The sequence below is a fragment of the Anabrus simplex genome, chromosome 1 (genome assembly GCF_040414725.1).
Source record: "Anabrus simplex isolate iqAnaSimp1 chromosome 1, ASM4041472v1, whole genome shotgun sequence".
Taxonomy (NCBI): domain Eukaryota; kingdom Metazoa; phylum Arthropoda; class Insecta; order Orthoptera; family Tettigoniidae; genus Anabrus; species Anabrus simplex.
The window spans coordinates 537,200,293-537,224,037 of NC_090265.1; the positions used below are offsets into that span (position 1 = coordinate 537,200,293).

Sequence of the window (23,745 nt, forward strand, 5' to 3'; positions counted from 1 at the left end):
AACTACCGTTCCCAAATCATCACTTAGATAGGTTTTAGATTGTTCATAATATAATTTATTATTAATGAGATAGCTAGGGTCATATGTTTTCTTCCTATTACATTTGGAGAGAAAGCGTTTCTTTTTTGGAGTTAATTTTATTTTAATTTTGGACAAATAATGATCTGAATCTATGTGCACTCCACGGAGGACCCTCACATTGTAAATTTCCTTATGATAGTTCTTATCCATAGCTACATGATCAATCCGGAACTCCCCTAATTTAACATTACGGCACTTCCAAGTCATCAGTTTATGTGGTCGTCGTTTGAATCGTGTGGTTTCTAAAAGTAGCCCATGATCAATACAAAGATCGATCAATCTCTGACCATTCCTGTTAGTTAGATGATGAGCTGGCCACTTACCTACAACATTACAAAACTTTTTCTCACGGCCTATTTTAGCATTGAAATCGCCAAGCATGATTTTAATATGGTTATCGGAAATGGATGATAATAGTTGGTCTAGTTCTTCCCAAAATTTGTCTGGGTCTTCCCTGTTGGTCCTGTTTATTTTCATTCGTTGGAGCATGGACGTTTATCAATGTGTACGTTTTATTCTCTACTTTGATTGTCATCAATGCCATTCGGGGGGGAGGTGGAAGAAAAATCTTCAATTGAATCTAAGATACTAGTATGAACCAAAAAGCCGACTCCAAACTGAGGAACATTCTTTAGTACTCTTTCACCTGGGGGACCCTTGTATAGGCAATATCCCCCTGACTCAAGGGGGTCTTGATCCGTATTATGCAATTCTTGAAGAGCAGTTCAGTATCTTATGTTGATCTAAGACGTCTGTGAGATGTTTTAATTTGCCCACTTTCATTAATGAATTTATGTTCACTGTAGCGAAATATGAGAACTGTCCTGATTTATTAAATTTAAGTTTCCTCTTGATCGGATGGGTCTGCATGTTGTTTAATGGGTTGCAGGCGCTCCGACTCGCCTTGGTCTTCCATGTGACACCCCACCGTATCCGAATGGTGTCTTTGTTTGGATCGGATGATCGTGTGTATCCAAACCGGTGGATATTTCATTAGAAGACTAATCATAATAGGCTGATTGTCTGATCAATGATCAATACATTTCTGACCGAAGTCAGGGCTTACAATGCCAGATGTGATCTGGCAAGGTGATGAATGGTGAATGATGGGTGATGAAAGATGAATTGTGAAGAAGGCTTTTTGCCGTATTTCATCCTAGTTGTTCAGGACTGGGAGTAGGCATTTCCTCCATACCCCGCGAACATTATGGTTTTCCTGCCAATACTCGGGTAGCTGATTGCAGTGGTTTCCCACTGGGCGATGGGGTCACCACATCCCTACGCCACTCAGTTTTGAATAATGTTAACTGAAATAAAATATTGTGCTGCTAGGGAAATTACAGTCTTCAAATTGTTGGCTGCAAAATACCAAAGTTCCACTATCTCGTAGGGCTCCTCCCGCTGTCCACACCCTGCCTGTAGTTGTTGTGTATTTAATCTTGTTTAAGTTTGATTTTATGATATAGTTTTAACGATTCTGAATTGATTTTCATGTTTCAAGTTTCTTTCTTTTATAAATTTTATGTTTCTTCGTTCAATAGCAGTTACACTAATTCCACCTCATACAACATATTACTACCATCTCCTTTGCAGAATTTCCCACATTCAGCAGCTTATCAAAATACTCCTACCATCTTTTCTTTATTTCTTCTGGATATGTTCAACTCTCCACCTTCCTCTTTCATCAGCTTTGTATAAACTCAGTCTTTCCTATTACTTCGTATAATTCCATACAGCATTCTTTTACTGCCAGCTCTATCTGCTTTCTTCTTTTGTGTAAATTCTTTCCAACTTTTCTTCTTTTACCATTTTCTTACATTTCCTTTTATTATCAAGATATATTTTGCTTTACTTTTTATCTCTATTTCATTCTTGCCATGCTTCTTTCTTTTCTTTCACTGCTTCTCTCACCTTCTCATTCCATCATGGTGTCTTCTTTTCTTTCACTCATATCAGTGTTATATCGCAGGCACTCTCTGCCCCACTTACAAATGCCCTTTTGAAGTTGGACCATTTATCTTCCAACTTTCCTACTTAAGTAACTGGAATTTGTTGTTTCAGTCTCTCCAGACATTCCCCATGTACACTCTTATCTTTTAATTTCCACACTTTTATTTTACTCTTATCGGCTTTAATTTTTCCATTTTTTTTTTTTTTTTCCCACTCTCATTTTTGCTATCACAACTCTTATGATCTAAAGTGAATGCTTCTCCAGGTAAAGCTGTTACATCCATCAACTATCTGCGATTTGTCCTTTCCACCAGAGTGTAATCAATTACTGATTTTACTGTTCTGTCCCCCCAGTCATATATTGTCATTTTCCTGTTTTGTTACCAGAACGTAATCAATTACTGACTTTATTCTTCTGTCCCCCCAGCCATATATTGTCATTTTCCTGTCGAGTGCTCTCACATCTCATTGTGGCACCTAGTTGGACGCCTTGTAATACCTCAGCTGCCTGTCCATAAAACCCGGTGATCAGGTGTACAGCTTTCTGCTCTGGTGTCCAGTTGTTGTGCCCGCAGTCCCCCAGGAAGTGATCCAGTCGTAAGGTAGGGTTTTCACCTTCGCGCCCCTGGAACTTCCATTGCTGTTGATGGGTTTAGTATGGGTACCTGTGGCAGTCACTCTTCCATGTAAGGCACTTATTTCCTCCCTTAAGTCTAAATTTCAGATTCCACAACCTGTGGCATTTCCTTAGACTGTTTCTCGACTAACTTGTTAACATCCTGCATGATGTCACTCTTCATCTTAGTTTTGAGAGAACACACTTCTTGTTCTAATTTGAACTATACATCTTTCAGTTCAATTAATTCTGATTTTAGTTGGCCCTGGTTAGATCTTCCACTCGTAAGTTCCCTTTTAAGTTAATCATGGTTAGATTTGAATTTGCTCTTAAGTTCTCTAAAACACCGCTCCTGGTTGGATGCAAGTTCACTGAACTTATTGAAAAGAGCCTTGAAATATTCAGTATCCACAATTCTCCTCACTGGAAAAATCTATAAACTACAAAATACCCTACCAATCAATCCTAATTCTTACACTAGTCGTAACATGAAGGATGGTAGGTAAATAAACACACAACTGGAAGGGTTAACTCGGATTTATTGAATAACTAATAACTGCTTACACAACCACATGCAATTACACCCGTTCGCACGCTCGCTGATTGCTCTCTTGTTAATTCAGTCACACTAGTAATTCACTCTATTACATACAAACTAAAAAAATTCACACGACGCACTCTTCTTCAACTGTCGCTTTGATCCTAGTTCACAATTACACTCACTGTACTCTTATCATGATCACACAGTTCACAGTTTGCATGCGAGCAACACAGTCTTATAATTATGTATGTCGTACATAGTCTGTACTCTCACAGTGGGTCTTTGTTCACTATTCTTTGTCACTCAACTGCACTGTACCGCACCCGCTGTCAGTTTTCTCTCTCTCTCTCTCTCTCTCTCTCTGCATATGAGAATTGAATTTGAATTTGAATTTATTGATAATGATGATATACATGCCACTGAGGCTGAAAAGCCCCTTTATGTAGCGTCTACTTATAACACAATACAAGTTTATGAATATACTAACTACATTTTAGAATATTAAAATATCAAATTAAACATTAAACTTAAAATTAAACTTAAAATTAAAATACAGATACCAATTCCAATAAAGTTAAAACATAAATCATATAAGAAGTAGAAAAGCATATCATTCGATTTTTTAATATTTTAGGCTACAAGAATCTCAGGAATATAAAAAACAGAAACAATTTTCTTAGAAATATACATATTTCTTATTATTGGACACAAGAATACCTGATCTCAGCCCCTTGCGTACTCCTCCAGGAAGATAGATGTTAAGGACTGCTTTAGTTGGGTGCAGTTCCTGTCATTTGCGAAACGGTGAAGGTTAAAGACATTGAAGATACGGGATGCAGTGCAAACAAAAGATTTGTTAAATTTAGTGGTACGATGAAGGGGAATTTGAAGGGTAGTTTTTGTAAACCTATTATCTCTGTTATGTACTGACTCCATAGATTTAAATGCATTATATAGGTAGGGTGGGGTCTTCAGTTTGAGAATTTTGTGCGTAGCAACGGCTACTGAGATTTCCCGTCGTTCATGGAGTTTCAACCATTGCAGCTGAATGTAATAGGGTGTTATGTGTTCATCACGCCTGGCATTTGTCACGTAACGAACACATGCGTTTTGCACCCTCTGTAGTTGTATGTTCAAAGTTTCGGATAAGTCGTATACGACTGATCCATAGTCAATTATGGGGAATATAAGACTTTGAACAAGTAGTTTCCGCATAAAAGGTGGTGTACATGACACGTTACGTTTCAAAATATGCATGGATGACACAACTTTTCTGATCACATTTGACGTATGATCAGACCAGGATAGGGTTCTGTCGAAGATGAGTCCTAGATTGTTAACGGTGTCACTATAATGGATATCTGAATCTAGAATTTTTATTGGTGGGAGGGATTTGAGGTCAACAGTTTTCAGGAGTTTTGAGTAACCTATGCAAATAAGCTGGGTCTTAGCCACATTTAATTGGAGATTATGATTTGCGCTCCATTCGATCAATCGAGAGATATCATGGTTGAAATGCATTATACAAGAAGGTGCGTTAGTGGGACTGAAGTGGAAGTAAGCTTGTAAGTCATCAGCATACATATGGAAAGTACTACTTTTAAAGACTTCAGAAATGTCATTAATATAAATAGAAAAGCATAAAGGACCGAGGACTGATCCTTGTGGTACGCCACAGTTTACTGATTCCCAGATAGAGGATCGTCCGTCAACAAATGTAACTCTTTGTGATCTACTTGATACATATGATTCAAACCAAGATAGAGCACTCTGCGAGAAACCAATTGACTTCAACTTTGCAAGAAACAACTCATAATTAACAGAGTCAAATGCCTTAGAGAAATCAAAGAGACATAAGATAGTAAGCTGTCTCTTATCGATGGCCGCGCGTATATCGTCCGTAACTCTCAGCAGAGCCGTAGTAGTACTATGGCCTTTCTTGAAGCCAGATTGGTAGGGATTTAGGATGTGATATTTAGACATATATTCACATATCTGCTCATGAACAATTCTTTCTAATGCCTTACTAAGTGCACAGAGGATACTGATAGGCCTAAAATCACTACAGACTGTTGGGATTTTCTTTTTGGGCACAGGACGTACATTGGCACGCTTCCATTCTGAGGGATACACTCCATTCTGTAGAGAGAAGTTAAATAAATGCACAAGGGCAGGAAGAAATATGTCAATGCAATTAGAAATCATGGATATTGAGATATTATCTGGACCTTTAGCTTTAGTTCGAATTGATCTGACTGCTTTTTCTACTTGTGAAGGGTGTACGTACATGAAATAGAATTTATCTCTGTTACTTGGAGTGACAGATCTATAATGTTTGGTAGTTTCTGATACTTTCGGAGAGTTGAAGTTAGAGACTGATGCCATATAATATTCACTTAATTCGGATGGAGTAACAGGCATCTGGCTATCTTGAGAGTGACTGGCTCCAATACCAAGTGATTTTGCAGCACGCCAAGAAGCTGAGGTGCTCTTACAGTTACGGAAGATGTTGTACGTATACTTCACTTTAGCGTTTCTAATGACTTGTTTTGTCTCATTACGCAAGACCCTGAATTGCTCGTAATCATCTGGAAGTTTTGTTTTAATAAATTTCTTCCTAGCTCTGTCCCGTTTACTTATCAATTCCTTAATACGCTTATTGAACCATGGTGTTGACTGGTGTTTTACGAGAATTCTTTTTGGGGGCGCATGCTTGTCATAAAGAAAAAGTACAAAGCTGTTGAGAGAGAGAGAGAGAGAGAGAGAGAGAGAGAGAGAGAGAAAAGCACTCTGTCTTCACTGACCACAAACTGATCCAGTGCTCCACGCCTGCACTCAACTGAATCTCTGATAGAACTGAACCGTCTCTGGCAGAACTGAACCGCCTCAATCGCTGGCAGAACTGAATTAATGAAGCTTGTTTGGCTTGCCTTATTTACGGTGGCTGGCCCTTCCAGATTATTTGTAAGATTAGAAGGACTAGGAGTCCTCTGGAGCCAGAAAACTCTGGATTCATCTTCTAATTGTTTCTTGCACCGTCAAGGAGGCCTGCAGTGAGATAAGAGAGAGGGCACTTAACTCGATCCTGACTGGTTTGCTGTAGTGGCGAGCGAGCAGAACCCTAACTTGGTAACATCATTTGTGGCTGGAGCCAGGCTAACTTGCTCCTCCCAAAGCATTAAAGAAGAATGATGGACAAAGCCACAATATTAACAAAATCAAAAGAAATAAAAAGGATGGAAAGCATACTTTTATGACATAAACAAGAAAGCATGCAGCAAGTGAAAGAGATATTCAATCAACACCAGAAGATGAAAATCTACAAACAGAAAATAAAATGGCAGAAATGAAACTGTCAGTTGAAGAATGGACGTCAAGAAAGCCGTACCTAGAGATAGAAGATGATAGAAGACAAACAGACCACTGTATTCAATTGTGCATGGAATGTAAAACAGACACATGGAGATTTACAAAGTGAATTATAACAAAGATATTCAATGAAAGTGTAAGGTAGGAAAAGTAACAAAGAAATCACTATTATATTCCATACTGTCAAAATCATGGGAACAATCATAGAAAGAAAGAAAGAAAGAAAGAAAGAAAGAAAGAAAGAAAGAAAGAAAGATAAAAGTGTACATATATAAACAAGAACAGTGCAGTTTCATCATATTTTCATGACAAGACAAAATATGAAAAGTTACTAGAAGAACACAAAGGATGCAGTTGACAACCTTTAACGATTCAGAAATGACCTGGATGTCAGTTGTCACAGATGTTTTTTCCATGACTGTGATAATCTCAAAACATCGCACAACAAGGCCTAACATCCGAATTATTATTTATTTACCATAAATCCTAGAGTTTAATGGGTTTTACATCCCACTAACTACTGTGATGATTTTCAGAGCCTACAGTGTTTATGGATGGTCTAGTGGGAAAAAAAATTAGATTCTTCACAGACCCACTATGGTAATATTTTACAATACAGTAAAACCTCGTCAATTCAAAGTCATTGGGACGCAAAATTCAGACTTCAAATTACATGATTTCGAATTAACAGCCAACTCGTAATTCAGAAATGTCAACCCTTGCTGCGTCACAAAATATTCTAAGACCCGTTACTGCATGCAATTAACACTGATTCACAGTTTAAACCTTTCAAATGCCATGGAAATTTTTTTTTTCCAAAATAAATTCATCCAACAAGGTGCATTTACAGTATTCCTGCCATTGCATTTCTCTCATAATTCAAAAATGCCAACCCTTGCCGCATCACAAAATATTCTAAGATCAACGAATGCATGCAATCACCCTGATTCTCAGTTTAAACCTTCCAAATGCCATGGAAAACACTATTTCCGAAATGTACCCAACTATATGCATTTACATTATTCAAATAATGCACTTGGATAAATCACTGGCAAACATAACCTCACGAAAAGAAAGAAAAAACCCACACGATTCAAAGAAGAGGGCAAATTATGCGGGATCCCCTGTGCAAATACTGTATCTCTTGAATTACTGCACCGTTTGAATTTTTAGATGCCTTGTACCTGCACGGAAAGTGCCCGACGCCCCTAAAACATCGTGACTTATCGAACTTTCATATGATGAGGGAAGGAAATCTCTCGTTTCCGTGTACATTGCAACACAGTACAGGGACTTCTACCTTTGTTCGATTTCCTGGCTGGCACTTTTCTCCTTTAAAACCATAAGTCCATTTGGGCTCCGCATTTTAAAAAATGCAGTTTCATCGGCATTGACAATATTGTTTGGTGCGTACGAATTGATTATTTCAGCCACGCTTTTTCGACAACTGTCGGCATCACCAGTGTCGACGGATTCTGCTTCTCCGCACACCGCCTGTTAGGTCATATTGTGGCATTCTTTAAAACCCTGAATACAAAAGAATTACGATTTCACTGGAACTTGGCAAATATGAAGCACACTGTAGACATACCAAAGTGAGTGAAAGTGCAGAAAGCTACCCCTACATGTTCCAGAAGACACGTTCTTTCATGACACGGAGGAATTTTGAATTTAAATTACTCTGCAAAATACTAATTTTATTTTTAAATGTGAAGGCAGTATTGAATTAAAAGTTTGAATTTCGGCAATGGGACCGACATTGTTCTTCAAATTACGAATTATCTGTATTTCGAAATCAAACAATTTAAATAACATGCAAAACAGTACCTCATGTTTCAGGGAATGAGAGCTTCTTCAAATTAGGCAAGATTTAGAATTAACCGATTTCGAATTATTGAGGTTCTACTGTAATTACATTATTCATATATTTACACTGGTACAGAATTTCATTCGGTCGATAACACTTACACTCACTTTCACTTCCGTTCATGCACACAGATATTTACTTTTTTTTTTTTTTTTTTTTTTTTCTTTTTTTTTTTTTTTTTTTACATGTTTCGTAAACTGCATTACAGGCAAGACTTTCATTTCAGGTGATAGTCCATTCCAGTCATAAGAAGCAGCCGTAGTAACTGGACTGGTAGAACGAGGTACAAACAAATGGAGGGAAAATATTAACTCCCCTGTGAGCAGAGCGAAAGGATAGGGAAAGGCGATAATAAGGGTCAAGGTTAATGGAGCTGGCGAGAGATTTTCAGAGGAAGATCAAGGTCCTATACAGTTTTATAGCACCGGCTATGATAACAGAGATATTTATGAATTTAGATTTTTTATGCTTATTCCATATCAACGCTGAGCCACAAGAAAACGGCCGAACAGAATTGAATGAATATTGGCATATAATCTAGGCTATAAATAATTTTATTCACGCTGAGTGAAATGGTAGTTTAGGGGAAGGTCTAAAATTTAATTTTCAAATATAGTTATTAATTAACAGTCCTACTGATAAATATTACGTAACAAAAGTTGTAGAGAAAACAATTTTTTGATCATTTATGTATCATACAGTTTTACTATACCAGTTCTGATGACGGAGATATTTATAATTTATAATTTTGTTGCTTACTCCAAGTCAGCATCTAGCATCGCTAACATGGAAATATTGTTCAGTCGTGTTAACTGACAATGATGGTGCTTTTATCATTACTGTCTTAATGCGAAAAAGCGTATCCTCATCAGCACAAATATCAGCAAGGAAAATTGTAAAGATGATTATCGAAATGAGAAAAATTTGCAAAGGAATGTGATGAAAAGGGGAAGGACTCCCTTTACATTGGATGGCCTAATATAAGAAACAGCAGAGTAAATTGCAAAGGTCCATCTTTTCAATACAAATAATTATGTTGTTCGTTTAAATTACAACATTATTTACTCGGTATTGGTTTCAGCGACATGTGATGTCATCATCAGCCAAACTTGGAATAGGGCAAGTATACATGAAATGTATTCACAATATAAAAACAATATATGGACCCGTAACATTTAAAAATCAATGAGTAGATAAAATTCACGTCAATTAAGATACAGCCCCGGCATCTGCCTGGTGTGAAAATGGGAAACCATGGAAAACCATCTTCAGGGCTGCCGACAGTGGGGCTCGAACCCACTATCTTCCAATTACTGGATACTGACCGCACTAAAGCGACTGCAGCTATTGAGTTCGGTGAGGGAATTGTTAACTTTAGTGCTGTTGAAAACTGTTTACACTACAAGTAACCCAAGTTACTGATCCCTTCTTTGTTAATGAAATTTTGAAAAGGGAAGTTTGGTGTAATAGTTGACATAAGGTTTTTCTCCAAATCTGTATTTGTCAAAAAGATAGAAAAAGATAGATTTTTCTGATGGGATTCAAATGGAAGTAATAAGTTTACAGTTCTTCATCATCAAAGGGTGGTATTTGGCTTAAAATGTACCTTTTTCAGCTAGGAACAGTTCTCGACCATCATTCAAGTCAGGCGATGGTTGGGTCTCAGTATGAGGAAGCGTTAATGTTGAAGCTTAGGTGTAGCCTCTAATTAAATAATGCAGTAACCAGTGTTGGCTGGCACCACGGTGTAAGGGTAGTATTCCTGCCTCTTACCTGGAGGTCGCAGGTTTGATTCCCGGCCAGGTCAGGGATTTTTACCTCAATCTGAGGGCTAGTTCGAGGTCCACTCAGTCAACGTGGTTACAATTGAAAAGCTATCTGATGGTGAGATGACAGCCCCAATCTAGACAGACAAGAATAACAGAAAAAGGCCTTCAAACTGAGCAGTGGTCGCTTAGTAGGCCGGGGCTGTCATGCCATAGGGTTTGGTTTTAGTTTTAGTAACTAGTGTTGAGATTGAAGAATAACTCAAGCAGTTCATTAAAGCAGCACAAGAAGTGATGCATGAAGGAAGGTTTCATCTGAAACGTTGGTAAGGTAACAGTAATGCTTTTCTGCTGCTGCAGAGACCACGGTGTTAGGCTTACTGTGGGACCTGAAATTTGACACACTAATATTAAGAACGTCCGGCCCTGCGGTGTAGGGGGCAACGCGTCCGTCTGTCACCCGGCAGCCCCGGGTTCAATTCCCGGCCGGGTCAGGGGTTTTTAATTGTAAATGATTAATATCCCTGGCCTGGGGACTGGGTGTTTGTGTCATCCTTAACGTTCCTTTCCTCACATTCAACACTTTACACTTCTGCCATTTACATAATACACGCAGGTTCCTTACATATGGTGCAAGTAGGGGCAAAAGATCTTCATAGGTCGATGCCCCGAACAAATAGAATTGTTTAAAAAAATTAAGAATGGTTACAAAATTAGGTGTAGGCAAGGTTACCAAAAGATCCATTCTTTTGACTGCCAAAAATTTTTGATCCATTTGTCTAATTCTATTGATTATTGTTACAGAAAGCGTAAGTCAGTATTTGATCCTCTTTATCTTTTCTTCTTTTTCAAACATCTACCAACATACTTGATCCAATTTGACAAATACAAAGTTTTTTTTCCATCGGATCACCTCTCCATTGCAGATGCCAGCTCAATTTGTATGTGAAACGCCCTTATCCTTTTATTTGTCAGAGAATCAAACTTGTCATAAATAAACCACATCTTGACAATCGCACCAATCAGCTGATCAAAGTTACCATATTCATTTAAGAACCCAGAAAGCAACGAATGGATGAAAAATGTGAAACATGTCTTCTCACTCATGTAAATGGATACTGTTCACATGCATTTTACAGAGGAGGAAGGTTATTTACTCTATTTATTTATAGTATGAATTTTATCTGCTTTATCTGCTTTTCATTGTTGGAAAAACCTGGTTTAGGAAGAAGAACAGTCAGAAGATTTCAAGGTATGGTTAGGGAGACAGACAAAGACCATGATTGATTATATAATCATACAGTTCTTATAGGAAAATTGAAAGTGGGAAACATTGAAAATCCCCCATTAAGAAGAGAGAAAGGAATTAAAGTATGGAAGTTGAAGGAGAAAAGTATATAAGAAGAATTTCAAAGGGAAATAATACTCTTGGTACCCAGGACAGAGATGGGGAATGTTGTAGATGAAAGGATTTAACACTAGAACGCCTGAACATTCTTCATACCTATAAAGGCCGCAGGCGGTCATTTTGACCGCTGCTGCTTACTGACATATACCTAGGATCCAGGATCTGGGAAACATGAGAATGTTCAATAATTTATTTTAAAACAACAGTTAACCATTAGGATGTATTGTATACAGATCAATCCATTGTTAAATATTAATAATTGTTCATATTCTCTCACTTCTAATAGGTAACAATGAAATATTTCGGCGGACTTGCTATTGAATGCCTTTGCGAAAAATTATGATAAAAATAACGGTCTCTATTTGTTTACAAGCCTATTTAGGCACTTGACAAGCAATTTATGCAAGTTATTACCTTACACGAACATTTTCCACAGACTACTTTGTTGCACGAAGAACATGTTTCAGAGGTGTTGTTCTGTTTACAATTGGAGTTCATTTGACATTGTCGTCGCTTACGACTGGCACGTTGAAGCTGAATCTGAGGCTCAGGCTGAAGTGTAGGGAGTTCAGTCAACCGGGATCTTGTCTTCACAAAATCAGATCTTAGTTCTTGTATTACTTCAAGAATATAATCATGTCGAGAGATTCTCTGTCCCGTAACTTCCTTGTAGACTATCCATGAATTTATTGCTGCTAGATCAAGTACGTTGTAAAATACATGTAAAGGCCACCTTCGGCATTCAGCTCTAGTGGAGTATTTACGCGCCATTTGATCAACTACATCCATACCATACTTAGTTCCGTTATAAAATTCAGTAGTACTAGGGAGCTTCTTGTTATCTTCACTGACTTGAACGCTTGGGTGTAGAGTGCTTAGCAGAAGCACATTCTTGTTCACTTTTCCTTGATATACTGTGAGAGTAGTAAGATCTTCCTTATGAAGTACGACAGTCTCGTACAGATTCATACGTAGTGCTTTGACTGACACCGGGATTTCCTTCCTCACTCGATTGATTGTTCCAACAATACTAGTTTTCTTCTCTTTCAGTCTCTCAGCCAACTTTACCGATGTAAAGAAGTTATCAGTGGCCACGCTACGTCCTTTCATGAGGTATGGGTCCATAAGTTTCATGACAACATTTTCAGGCAGTGACTCATTGGCGGGTCGCATTTCGTCTTTCCCAAGATAAGGAAACCCATTGCACACATACTTAGAATCAACGTCTACCAGTATCCAGAATTTTATGCCAAATTTATCTGGCTTGTTGGCCATGTACTGCGTGAACCTGCACCGAGCTTTGCTGGGGAAGAGTTGTTCATCAGCTGTGACATTAGCTCCTGGTTTCTAACACGCATAACAATTCTCAATAAATCTATTCCAAATAGCCGAAGCCAAAGCAAATGTATCTGTCTGCAAACGAGTGGATCTAGTTTTACGGAGATCAAAGTGCAAATACCTTAGAATTTCTTTGAACCTGTTTCTTGCCATAGTGTTAGTGAAAACAGGGGGGCCCCATAAAGAAGACCACATATGATCTACAGCTAGACTAGTAAGTTTATAAGCTCCACGGGCGTATAACAAAGCAATAAAAGCATCTAATTCTTCCAAAGAAATAGACCAATTATTATCCGTTGTCTTTCTACGAGCTTCGGACTCTGTGCACATCTTTATATGCTTCAACATGGATGCGTCAATGAATAAACGCCAGGCACTAACCTTGCTGTTAGTCTCTACGTTGCGCTTAGCGTGAGAAGTAGGCCCTGCTGCCTCTTTCAGTACATTCTGGGCAGCCATCCTTCCAGGGGGGTTCCCACTACTGTCGACAACAGTCCAAATAGTTGTTCCATCATTACCACATAACTGATCCCCTGGTGCAAATGAAGAAGACTTTACCAGTTCATGACGTCTCCCACCTCGTCCCCTTCCTCTTCGAATAGGTTGCCTGCTGCTAAGAGATCGTCCTCTGCTGCAAGATTGATCACGGCTGGTTGAAGAAGTAACTGCGTCTATCGTAGGTGCGAAGTCCACTGTGTGCATATTTTCATCAGCCGAATCACCATCACTATCCGACATATTATCACACTGTTGAGGTATAAAATCCTCATCGTCACTCATTGCGTCTATATCTGATAATGTATCTTCGTCACCTGATTCGTCTTCTCCTAGCTTTTCAAGTTCTGCTAATAATTGAACAGGAGTAAGTTTTTGCCGCCCAGCCATTATTACGCACTATACGACACAAGGAACAGGCACTAACTCGTCCACTCGCAACCACTGCTAGAGGCATACTATTTAGTTACAGCATACGCCCCTATAGCCCTACTTGTAAATATATCACAGGAAGCAAGCAGTGAGTAGAATAGAGCTCTCCGTATCAAGGAAGTGAAGCGGTCAAAATGACCGCTTATGGCCTTCCTAGGTATAGGGGACAATATCGGTGTGTTCCCTTATTATCTACGGATGTAATTTTTGGCGAGAATGTACACAACCCTAAAAGATTAAAAGTCACGAAAGAACAACCTCGTGCGTAAAAAATTACGAGCGTGGAAATACCTTGAAATTCGCTAACGGTCAAAATGACCGCTGTGGCCGTTCTAGTGTTAAGGAAGCACTGGTTGGATGTGCAGAAAAGGTATGTTGTAGAACATCAGGAAATGTGTAAGACAAAGAGACACACTGGTGGAATGATAGGGTAAAAATTAAAGTCAAGGAAAAGAAAATTGCATGGAAAGCATGGAAAACATCTAAGACTGAAGAAAGTAGGAGAAAATATGCGGAGGCAAAGAACTTGAAAAAGAAAGTAGTGGAGGAAGAAAAGATGAAAAGCTGGGCCTTATTCACACAGAAATTGAGAGATGATATGCAGGGCGGCAAGAAATTACTGTATGGTATTTTAAGAAACAAAAAGAGAGATCAAGTAAATATCCTGCAACATATGCAGGAAGAGAATTGAACATCATGTTATTTGCAGATGATGATATGATTTGGAGAGAATCATCCTATTCAGACAACACACTACACTACCGATTACCACAGAAACACACAATAGTGATTACATCTCTCCATAAAGTGTTGGCATTAGGAAGGGCATCCGGCCGTAAAACAGGGCCAAATCAACATGTGCTACGCAGTTAGCACCCACGAGCCCACAGGTGTGGGAAAAGGCAGTAGAAAAAGAAGAAGACTGTGATTTGGGGAGAAGAGGACATGAAGGTTCAAGAACAGTTGGATGTGGTGAATGGGAAGATCGAAGAATGTGGATTGAAAACAAGTGTAAAAAAGAGTCTCTTGTTATGGCTAGAGGGGAGAAAGAAGGGAAAAGTCATATTAGACTTGCAGACAAGCCCCTGGAAGTAGTGGAGACGTTCAAATACCTGAGGAGTGAATTAATGGAGAATGCTCGACTGGATGCTGAGATTAGTAAGAGGATTCAAGCTGGAAGCTGTTTCCATCACAGTGTAAAAAACATGTTATGGGACAAAAGATGTGCCAATGGAAGCAAAGGAAACGATATACAAGATGTATTACATACCCATAACAACTTATGGAGCAGAAACTTGGAAATTGACGAAGAAGGATGAGAGTCGAATACAGGCAGCCGAAATCAAGTTCTTGAAGAATGTGATACAGAAGAGTAGATGAGACAAAATAAGGAATGAGAAAATCCGGGAGGAAACTGGAGTGGAAAAAATGAATGATAGAATAGAGAAGATATGGTTTTGGCACATAAAGCGAATGAGCGATGAAAGAATGCCGAAAAAAAAGGTGATGGAAGTGCAAATGCAAGGAAGGAGAGGCTGAGCTCGACCACGATTGAGATGAAAGGACACAATCCAATGCAGTACTATACAAAGAAACCTGGACTGGGACACAGTGTTGACAGTGTTGGAGGAAAAGTGGTAGAAAGACCGAAGAAATTGGAGAGGTACCAACCCGGCTACAGCTGGATAAAGGGAAATGATTACGACGAGTATGGCTCTTAGTGCCGGGTGAGTCCAACGACATGTTTGGCTCGCTTGGTGCAGGTCTTTCGAAGGCGACCTGCACATCTGGATGTGGGATGAGATGATGATGATGATGATGATGTAAGGAGAGAGTGAAACCTGGTGTCAGCAAATAGCCTACTCCTGTTGAATAACACCAAGGGCTCTGCTCAAAGCTTTATGTCCTCAGTCGACACACAAAACACCATCAAGAGCATCATATACTCTCACTATATATGAGCACTGTGGAGAGGTTTGAAATTTAATCCAGGTTTTTGACACACAAACTACTGATTAGAAATTGTATACAACCACCTCCTCTACCCAGCCAGCTAACATTATAATGGTATTTTTTTTCGACCAACAGGACTCAAACTGGCTAACCACGGTGCCAGATCATATAGACTTCAACACCTTAATGATCATGGCCACCAGTAGGACTAGGAAGGGGGTAGTATTTACTGCTATCAAGACTATTTTACATTTCATATTTGGACAAATATGGCACTTTCAACAAACATTTTCCTGGCTACCTCATCACAAAAAATACTAGTCTTGCTTCAAACAGGACAGTAGTGAACATAAATAAGGTTATGAAATATTAATGAAAAGTACTACGCCGCTTTTACATCCCTCTATTAAACGTTTTCCTATCGTTTACAACATTTTTTGTTCGTTCCCTTAGATGTCCTATGCGCATAATGTATTAACACATTGAGTGCCACAGCGGACATCGGTGACCATTTTTATTTCTTACTAGGCCATGAAACACTCTACTGCTTTTATTCGGAAGTTGACCATATTGAATATCTGGCAGGTCCTCTTCGGTTATGATTCATGCACCAGGCTTCAAAATTATACATTCATGTATGATAACATTTATTTTATTTTCAAGGACATCAGTGTCTGCTGGCTCAAAATTGATAACGTATGTTGAGCACCAAAGAAAAATGGTGGAAATTTTGCTCTGTGGGTTTCAACTTTACTTTTATTCTCAGGCGTTTCAGTAGCAATATTCTATAACATATTTAATGCAAATGAAAAAGATTATCATCATAAACGAGAATAAAGTAAGGCGGATACCTGTGTCTACTGTGGCCTGCTGGGAAACACGTCTGCTCAGGCCAAGGTGGTCACGCAAGCGGACACTAGCACATGCTCAATAATGCACTGAATGTGTATTGTGGTAATAAAGTTACTACTACTCAACTCCTGCTTTTCATCTGTAAGCCAGGAAATGATGTCAACGGTACACACTAAAATATAACCTTAATAGATGCAAAGACAAGACACACAAACTGAATTATACATACATCTCAGTTGTTGCAATGTGAATAAGCCTCCTGCTTTGCTCCATTATCCAACAATGTAAACAAAACACTTTCAGTACTGCCACACACATTCAGCACATTACTGGACATGTGCTACTGTCCCCATGCATGACTGCCTCGGCCCCAGCTGACATAAGTTTCCCAACAGGCCACAACGGACACCGGGGTCCGCCTTACTTTATTATTGTTTTTGATGTTTTTACTTTTGCGTTAACTGCATGGTGGAATGTTGCTACTGGAACACTGGAGTAAAAATAAAGTTTCGGTTCACACAGCAAAATTTCAAAATGTTTGGTGCTCAACGTGTTAAAACCCTCAAATTTATGTTTGTCATTTTATGCTTCCTGCATAAATTCTAAGTAAAATTGCATCACAACTAACCTATAACGCTTCAAGTAACCAAGGCTGATAGCCAATTCAAACAACCATGTTCTAACTCTTAGCACGGAACTTCCCCTTTCCCTCGCAGCTACGAATGCGGTGGCGCTTAACCGTGGACGTTTATTCCTTGAGAAGCTACAATGGTGTACAGTCATGAAGTTATCAAGTGATTCAGCATTCGTCTTGCCATAGTGTTATTTCGTGTTTATTGTTTTGCGCTTGCTTTTGTTGTTGCAGTTGTTAAAGTTAAGGTATTGTTGCCGATTCATCGCATTTACCGTATATACGCGAATACTCCGTCCATATTTTGTTCAAGATTTTAGCAAAGAAAACTTCTGGTGCATCCATTATTTGAAACACAGTTTGTACCGGTACTACTTCACCTCAAACAATGGATCGTGTTACACTGTAGCTTGTTGAAACTTATAAATATCTGGCACTTTCTTTGGCTGCCAGCATGGTTTTAAATAACTAGTCTATATATTTTATTATTGAAAGAAAATGTACCAGAGGTCGAACAATACTTCCAGATTTCTGGACATTCCAAAATATAAACTGTTCCAAAATCTTATTTCACACTATAAATTATAATTTGAATAACTGGAAACTTCTGAGAAAATGTGAGGTAAGAAAGTTAACCTACTTGAGAGCTTGTGCCAGTTCTTGAGCAGCAGTCTTCCTGCGTTCAGCATTACTGTGTATGAGAGAATATAGGTCCACCCCTTGACAAAATGAACTTCCAGTGGATGTCACTAAAACAGCACGACACATGTCATCTTTTCGTAGTTGCTGCAAGGCATCCCGCAATTCCCTCAGAACCTACAACAGGTAAAAAAAAAACCATCAGACACTAATAATTAGACAATATAAACTTTCTCTCTCTCTCTCTTTTTTTTTTTCCAACTCATTACTGAACTAAGGAATCATTCTATGCTTCAATGCAATAGACCTATGGCAGGACCTAGGATATTTTCCGTGTTCTCATAATTTGTCGCAACTGGATAATCTCCTCGAGAGATAGAGTTAGTTTTGACTCCGGAGATATGTAAGGTAGATCCCTGGCACATATTCATAACAGCATGATTTACTTTGAGATTATCTGATGGATAGTTAGTCTTTTGCATTAGTAAGCAAGCATGGCAGCAAATTGTGAACGAAAAGCTTTTGAGTTACATTTGACTGGGAAAATGACAATCATCAAAGAGAAAGAGGAGGAGCAGAAGAAGATGATACAATAGTGCCAATGGACTGGATATGGACACAGGATGATAACAAGCTAAAACATACTTGCATGTTCAGCAGTTCGTGGAGAGAATGCTAATGTTTCACAGAGGTTGGGACATAATCCTTCAGTGACTGATGATGTATCAAAGTTTTCTGGCAACAAGCTTTTAAAAACATGATTGCTTTAGAAACCAACAACTATGTGAAGCATTTATTAGGAGATCCAAACAGAAACAAAATTAAATCAGACACATTGTGGCATGACGGTATTGTTGACAAAATAAAAGCTTCAATGCGTTATATATCCTTTCAGTGTAACGAAAGTATTACAACATACTGGAGTGAAAGAAAAATTACTGAAATCCTTATTTTTAGTGCAACAATGAGCAACAGAGGATAGTGGAGGCTGTTAGTAAATTCAAGGAGGCTTGCAGACTGAATGCTGGAAGGAATAATAGATTATAATGAAGTACGTACTGTGTGTGTGTAACCTCTTTGTATGACAAGCCCTCTGTATTGAGATATTGATTACGGCAAATATCTTAGTATAGTTGACGTTGGGCGTATGGAATAAACCAATTATGTTAACCCCTTAAGCGGGGAGCTCGATACACACCGCTTCACTCCCAGGCAGGAAGCGATTTCCCTGATGGAAGAAAATATTTAATTACTTGCTTAAAAACAATCTTAGACTAAAATGAACTACAGAAGGGCCCTAAGAGAAGTATTTATTGAATATAGTGTATTTAATTGTTGAAAAATCCTATTATTTTAATTTTTCAACACTTTGTGCAAGAACGTACTAAGTGTTTTCACATTGTGATACCAAGCTTGTTTCATCCTAATAGCATAGATCTGGTTTTCGTTCATACAGTAACTTGTACCTAAATATCTTAGGCAGTTTCATAACAATCTCTGCCTGCAAATAATTTTTTCTGTACATGTAAACTACAGATTTAAAAGTTTACATGTACTTAAAAGATTTATAACAGAATAAATTATAACACTCACAAAATGTTCTGTTATGTTGGTTAGTGGTTTTGAGGGATCCAGTTTATATACCTACAATTCGTAAGTAACGCACGTGGACTATATTACACTACACTAAAAGTAATATTTACAGTACTGACAGTCTTCACAGTGTTATGTCTTTTACAGCTGTTCATTATGATACACGTGGGAGCAGATCATGTTACATATCCTGACCTGGCTTCACGTAATTTGTATGATTGCATTCAGAAAGGCGATCGTTTTCTTGATATGTAAACTTTCCACCATAACCACCAATACGGTCTACAATGAGATTTATTACTTGTAATATAACCACCCTTTCCATGACAAGAGGTTTTCACCAATTGACACTTTGCCATCAGAGTTATAAGCTTCCGAAAATTTTGCTATCTTGTATATTTGGGGAGGAATTTGTCCATTATACGCCTCATTGTCAGAGAAATGTAAAAAGATGTGGAGGAAAATCTAATAATAATAATAATAATAATAATATTGTTATTCGCTTTATGCCCCACTAACTACGTTTACGGTTTTCGGAGACGCCGAGGTGCCAAAATGTAGTCCCACAGGAATTCTTCTGAATGCCAGTAAATATACCGACACGAGGCTGATGTATTTGAGAACTTTCAAATACCACCGCTGAGCCAGGATCGAACCTGCCAAATTGGGGTCAGAAGGCCGGCCAGCACCTCAACCGTCTGAGCCACTCAGCCCGGAGAGAATAAATCCCTTCTGTGCCATCAGCTCAGAGAAAACAGGCATAGTCAACAAGCGATTGAGAGAAATATAATGTCCTAATTTAAGTTTCTGTACAATTCCCTGCGGCAACAGTATGCCCATAAGCAGCTTTATTTCGCCTTTATTTGTCCAGATCCGGTCTTGATCTCGACTCCTTCATTTCATCTTACTAAACTGGTTTTTATGTGTGATTTTCTGCAGGGCATCATTTTCTGTTCAGCTATGTTCTGGCATATCTCGTCATCAAAAATAATTAAAATATTTTGGTTCGTTTTGCTTTTCCTAAAAACTCTCCCTTTACATCATGACAGAATTTTGGATCAAAGCGGGACCTTCTTTGTCCATTTTCAGCCTAAATTGACGAAGAAGTTGCACGGGTTGTAATATTATCAGTATTATCGTAGCCATTGTCACTGTCATGACCACTACTTGAACTGGAATTGAACACACGTCTCCTTGCGGTTGCTGAACATTCGCATCAGCTGGGCCCGAACCCTGTACATTCAAGATGCTGCAGTACTTTTTCCAGGCAAATTCCTGTCACTTACGAATTTCCCTTCGGGAAACTTACTTCACTAAGATTGCTATGCTTCCCGCTAAAGTCCACCCTTTCATTTCTCATGACCTCAAAATCATCTTCCTCTAATGGTGTGGGCCGATAATTTATTTTAGACATTCTAGCGGAAAATATGTAAGGAAATGAATTGGATAGAACCATGGTCTCTGCGATTTGGAAGGAAACCATGAATTGTGCCTGTATTGCGAAACACATGCGTGCGACTGTAAATGTTGTGTAACAGGCGGTAAACACACACTCCAGTCATGAAGGAAGAACCGAAGGCTGGTCACAGTTCTAATATGTCATCAAAGATGTCTGTTTAGTATCATAATCTCCAGAAATCCCTTCTTCAGCAATATTATTGCATCTGAGGGACAATTAGCCGATGAGCTTAACCTTCAGCACTAGGCTATTAGGCTTTAGGTCATTCTTGCCCTGATGTAAGTTGCGTTCTTTATGATGCAACTCGCGGATGACACAATGGTATTGGGAGAATATAATCGAAAAAAGTCATATCAGAGGACAGACTCATCCAAACTACGCTACTGTAAAATAAATAATCCTCCACAATTTTGTAAGAACTCTGCAGGAAGGCAACTGAGAAAAAATATATAATCAGAATCCGGGATATATCTGTGTTCCCCGTCGAACAAGCGACTTGTAGCCGTGGATCTCACCACATCGCCCACTGAACAGGTTAAAAGACTACAGTTTATTACCTGATTCGCTCAACATTACATAGTGTCAGGTGTTTTATGAGTGATATTGTTTAGGACTTGCTTGGCCTATGCAATCAAATGAAAAATACCACTACTCGTCAAATGGAAGCTACCGGTCGATGGAATAGAAGGTTTGAACATTTCAGAGTTTTGACTGGGCTGAAGTGAAAGGATGAGGAGGAACAAGTGAGTACGGTGTTATATTGTTTGGGAGGCGAGGGTGAAGATGAACGACGCGGATAGTGGCAAATATGACAAGGTCAAGGCGGAGATTATTGTGTATCTAAGAGCTAAATTTATCATAAGAAGAATTTGCTGTAACTCTGGTATATCCTTAGAGTCGTCTAAAAACAAAAAAAAAATTTAAAAACCGACAACGTGAAGCGTTTGTTGTTGACTAAGGATATACAGAAAAGGCTTACCTACCAGAGTTACAGCAGAATCTACTTTATATGGACTACGAGCCATTTTGGAGCAGTTCAATGAAGACCATTGGTTGCCTGTATGCTATGCATCAAGATCCCTGACTAATACAGTGCAAAGATACTCCCAAGTTGTAAAAGAGGCGTAGCAACAATGTTCTGACAGTGCATGGGATGTGTGTTTGTGTGTTCTTTCCACAGTACATACTGATATGATGTGGGCATGTGAGAGATTTCAGGTTTATTTATTGGGTGCATCCGAATTAAACATGGATCACAAGCCGCTGGTAGAGTTATTGGGAAGCAAACAACTAAAACACGTTCCTGCGCAGATACAGAAACTCAGAATGCGTCTGCTGAATCTTGATTACATTGTTAAATATGTACCGAGCAAATGAATCGCTGTTCCTGACTGTCTGTGCTACAATCCCTTATATGCGGCACACATATCAGGAGGAATTGGTTATGAACAAATGTTTGTACATAGCATTGTCCAAGCGTTGCCATGCTCCGACTCTTAAATAAGACAAGCACAAGATGATGCCAAATGCAAAGAAATTGTCAGGAAATATTCTACTTGATACATGGGAAAAATCGTCAGTGTTCTGGAATCATAGATCAGAGCTCAACAATGTGAAAGATTTGCTAATTAAAGGCATGAGGATTTTTATACCGTAAGAACTTCGACAGAACATGTTGGAAAAGTTACATTGTGGACACAAGAGACTGGTTAAATGCCGAAGACGGGCCAAGGAGTTAGTGTAGTGGCCGGGATGCTCAAAGGACATCGAGCGTACTGTAGCTAACCGCAGAGTATGTTTGGGAAACAGGCAGGAGCCACATACCGAACCCCTAATAACCGGAGAATTGCCACATCATCCATGGCAGCAAGTCTCACCGGACTTACTGAAACAAAATGGCAAATGATACCTGGTCATTAAAGATTACTAGTCACATTTCCTGGAGCTGGTAGACTGTTTGATGTCCCAAGCGGTTATAGCGCAATTGAAAAATGTGTTCATGTGTCATGGGGTGCCTCTAGTTCTCCATTCAGATGGAGGCACCCAATTCGTGCCTGAGGAGTTAAAAAGATTTGCTATACAGTATGGGTTTACATGTAAATCATCGAGCCCCAGATACCCTCCCACAAACAGAGGTGCTGAGAAAGCAGTCGATATAGTGAAGAGGATTCTTTTGAAATGCAGTGCTGTCAACTTGGGACTTCTCGAATATAGGAACACATCATTCGAATTGGGTCTCTCACCTGCGAAGTTGCTGTATGATAGAAAGTTGCGATCCACTTTACCATCGGCAATGACTTTCCAACAAATACCTCGGCATAAGTTTAACCAATGTAGAAAAAAATTACTCTAAAATAAAACTGTGGAACAAACAATATTTTGATTAAAGGAATGAGGTGCAATTCCTTCCACCTCTCCTAGACAGAGACAAGATCTGGATTCGGGACATTCAACAATATGGAACTGTTGCCAGGAAATTGGTATTTTCCCGTTTAGAGCATGTGAAGCATGATCAAACGTCATCAACAACATTATAGTTCCGTTTTTAAGAGTTTCAACTTGACAGTTAGCCGGAAGTCAGCCGGTGGTGCCAAACTGCCACAAATACAAACAGCTGATTTACGATACACAACACGAACAGAAATGTAAATACTGGAATATAAGTCCATAATCGGACTTTCCTTCTGGCTATCCAGCACATGAACTGGGTACTAGGGCTTGTTTTGTTTCAAGAGATGCATAAGATCCCCCTTCC

The 23,745-nt window shown here is 38.9% G+C and overlaps 1 protein-coding gene across 2 annotated transcripts in view; it reads right to left on the reverse strand.

The window, feature by feature from the left end:
- HIPP1 (HP1 and insulator partner protein 1) overlaps positions 1-23,745 on the reverse strand; it is a 242,426-nt gene that overhangs the window by 157,954 nt on the left and 60,727 nt on the right. For both annotated transcript variants that reach the window (XM_067135488.2, XM_068225056.1), the window contains exon 4: positions 17,940-18,115. In XM_067135488.2, the coding sequence (XP_066991589.2) occupies positions 17,940-18,115 (176 nt within the window). The remainder of the gene's footprint in view (positions 1-17,939; positions 18,116-23,745) is intronic.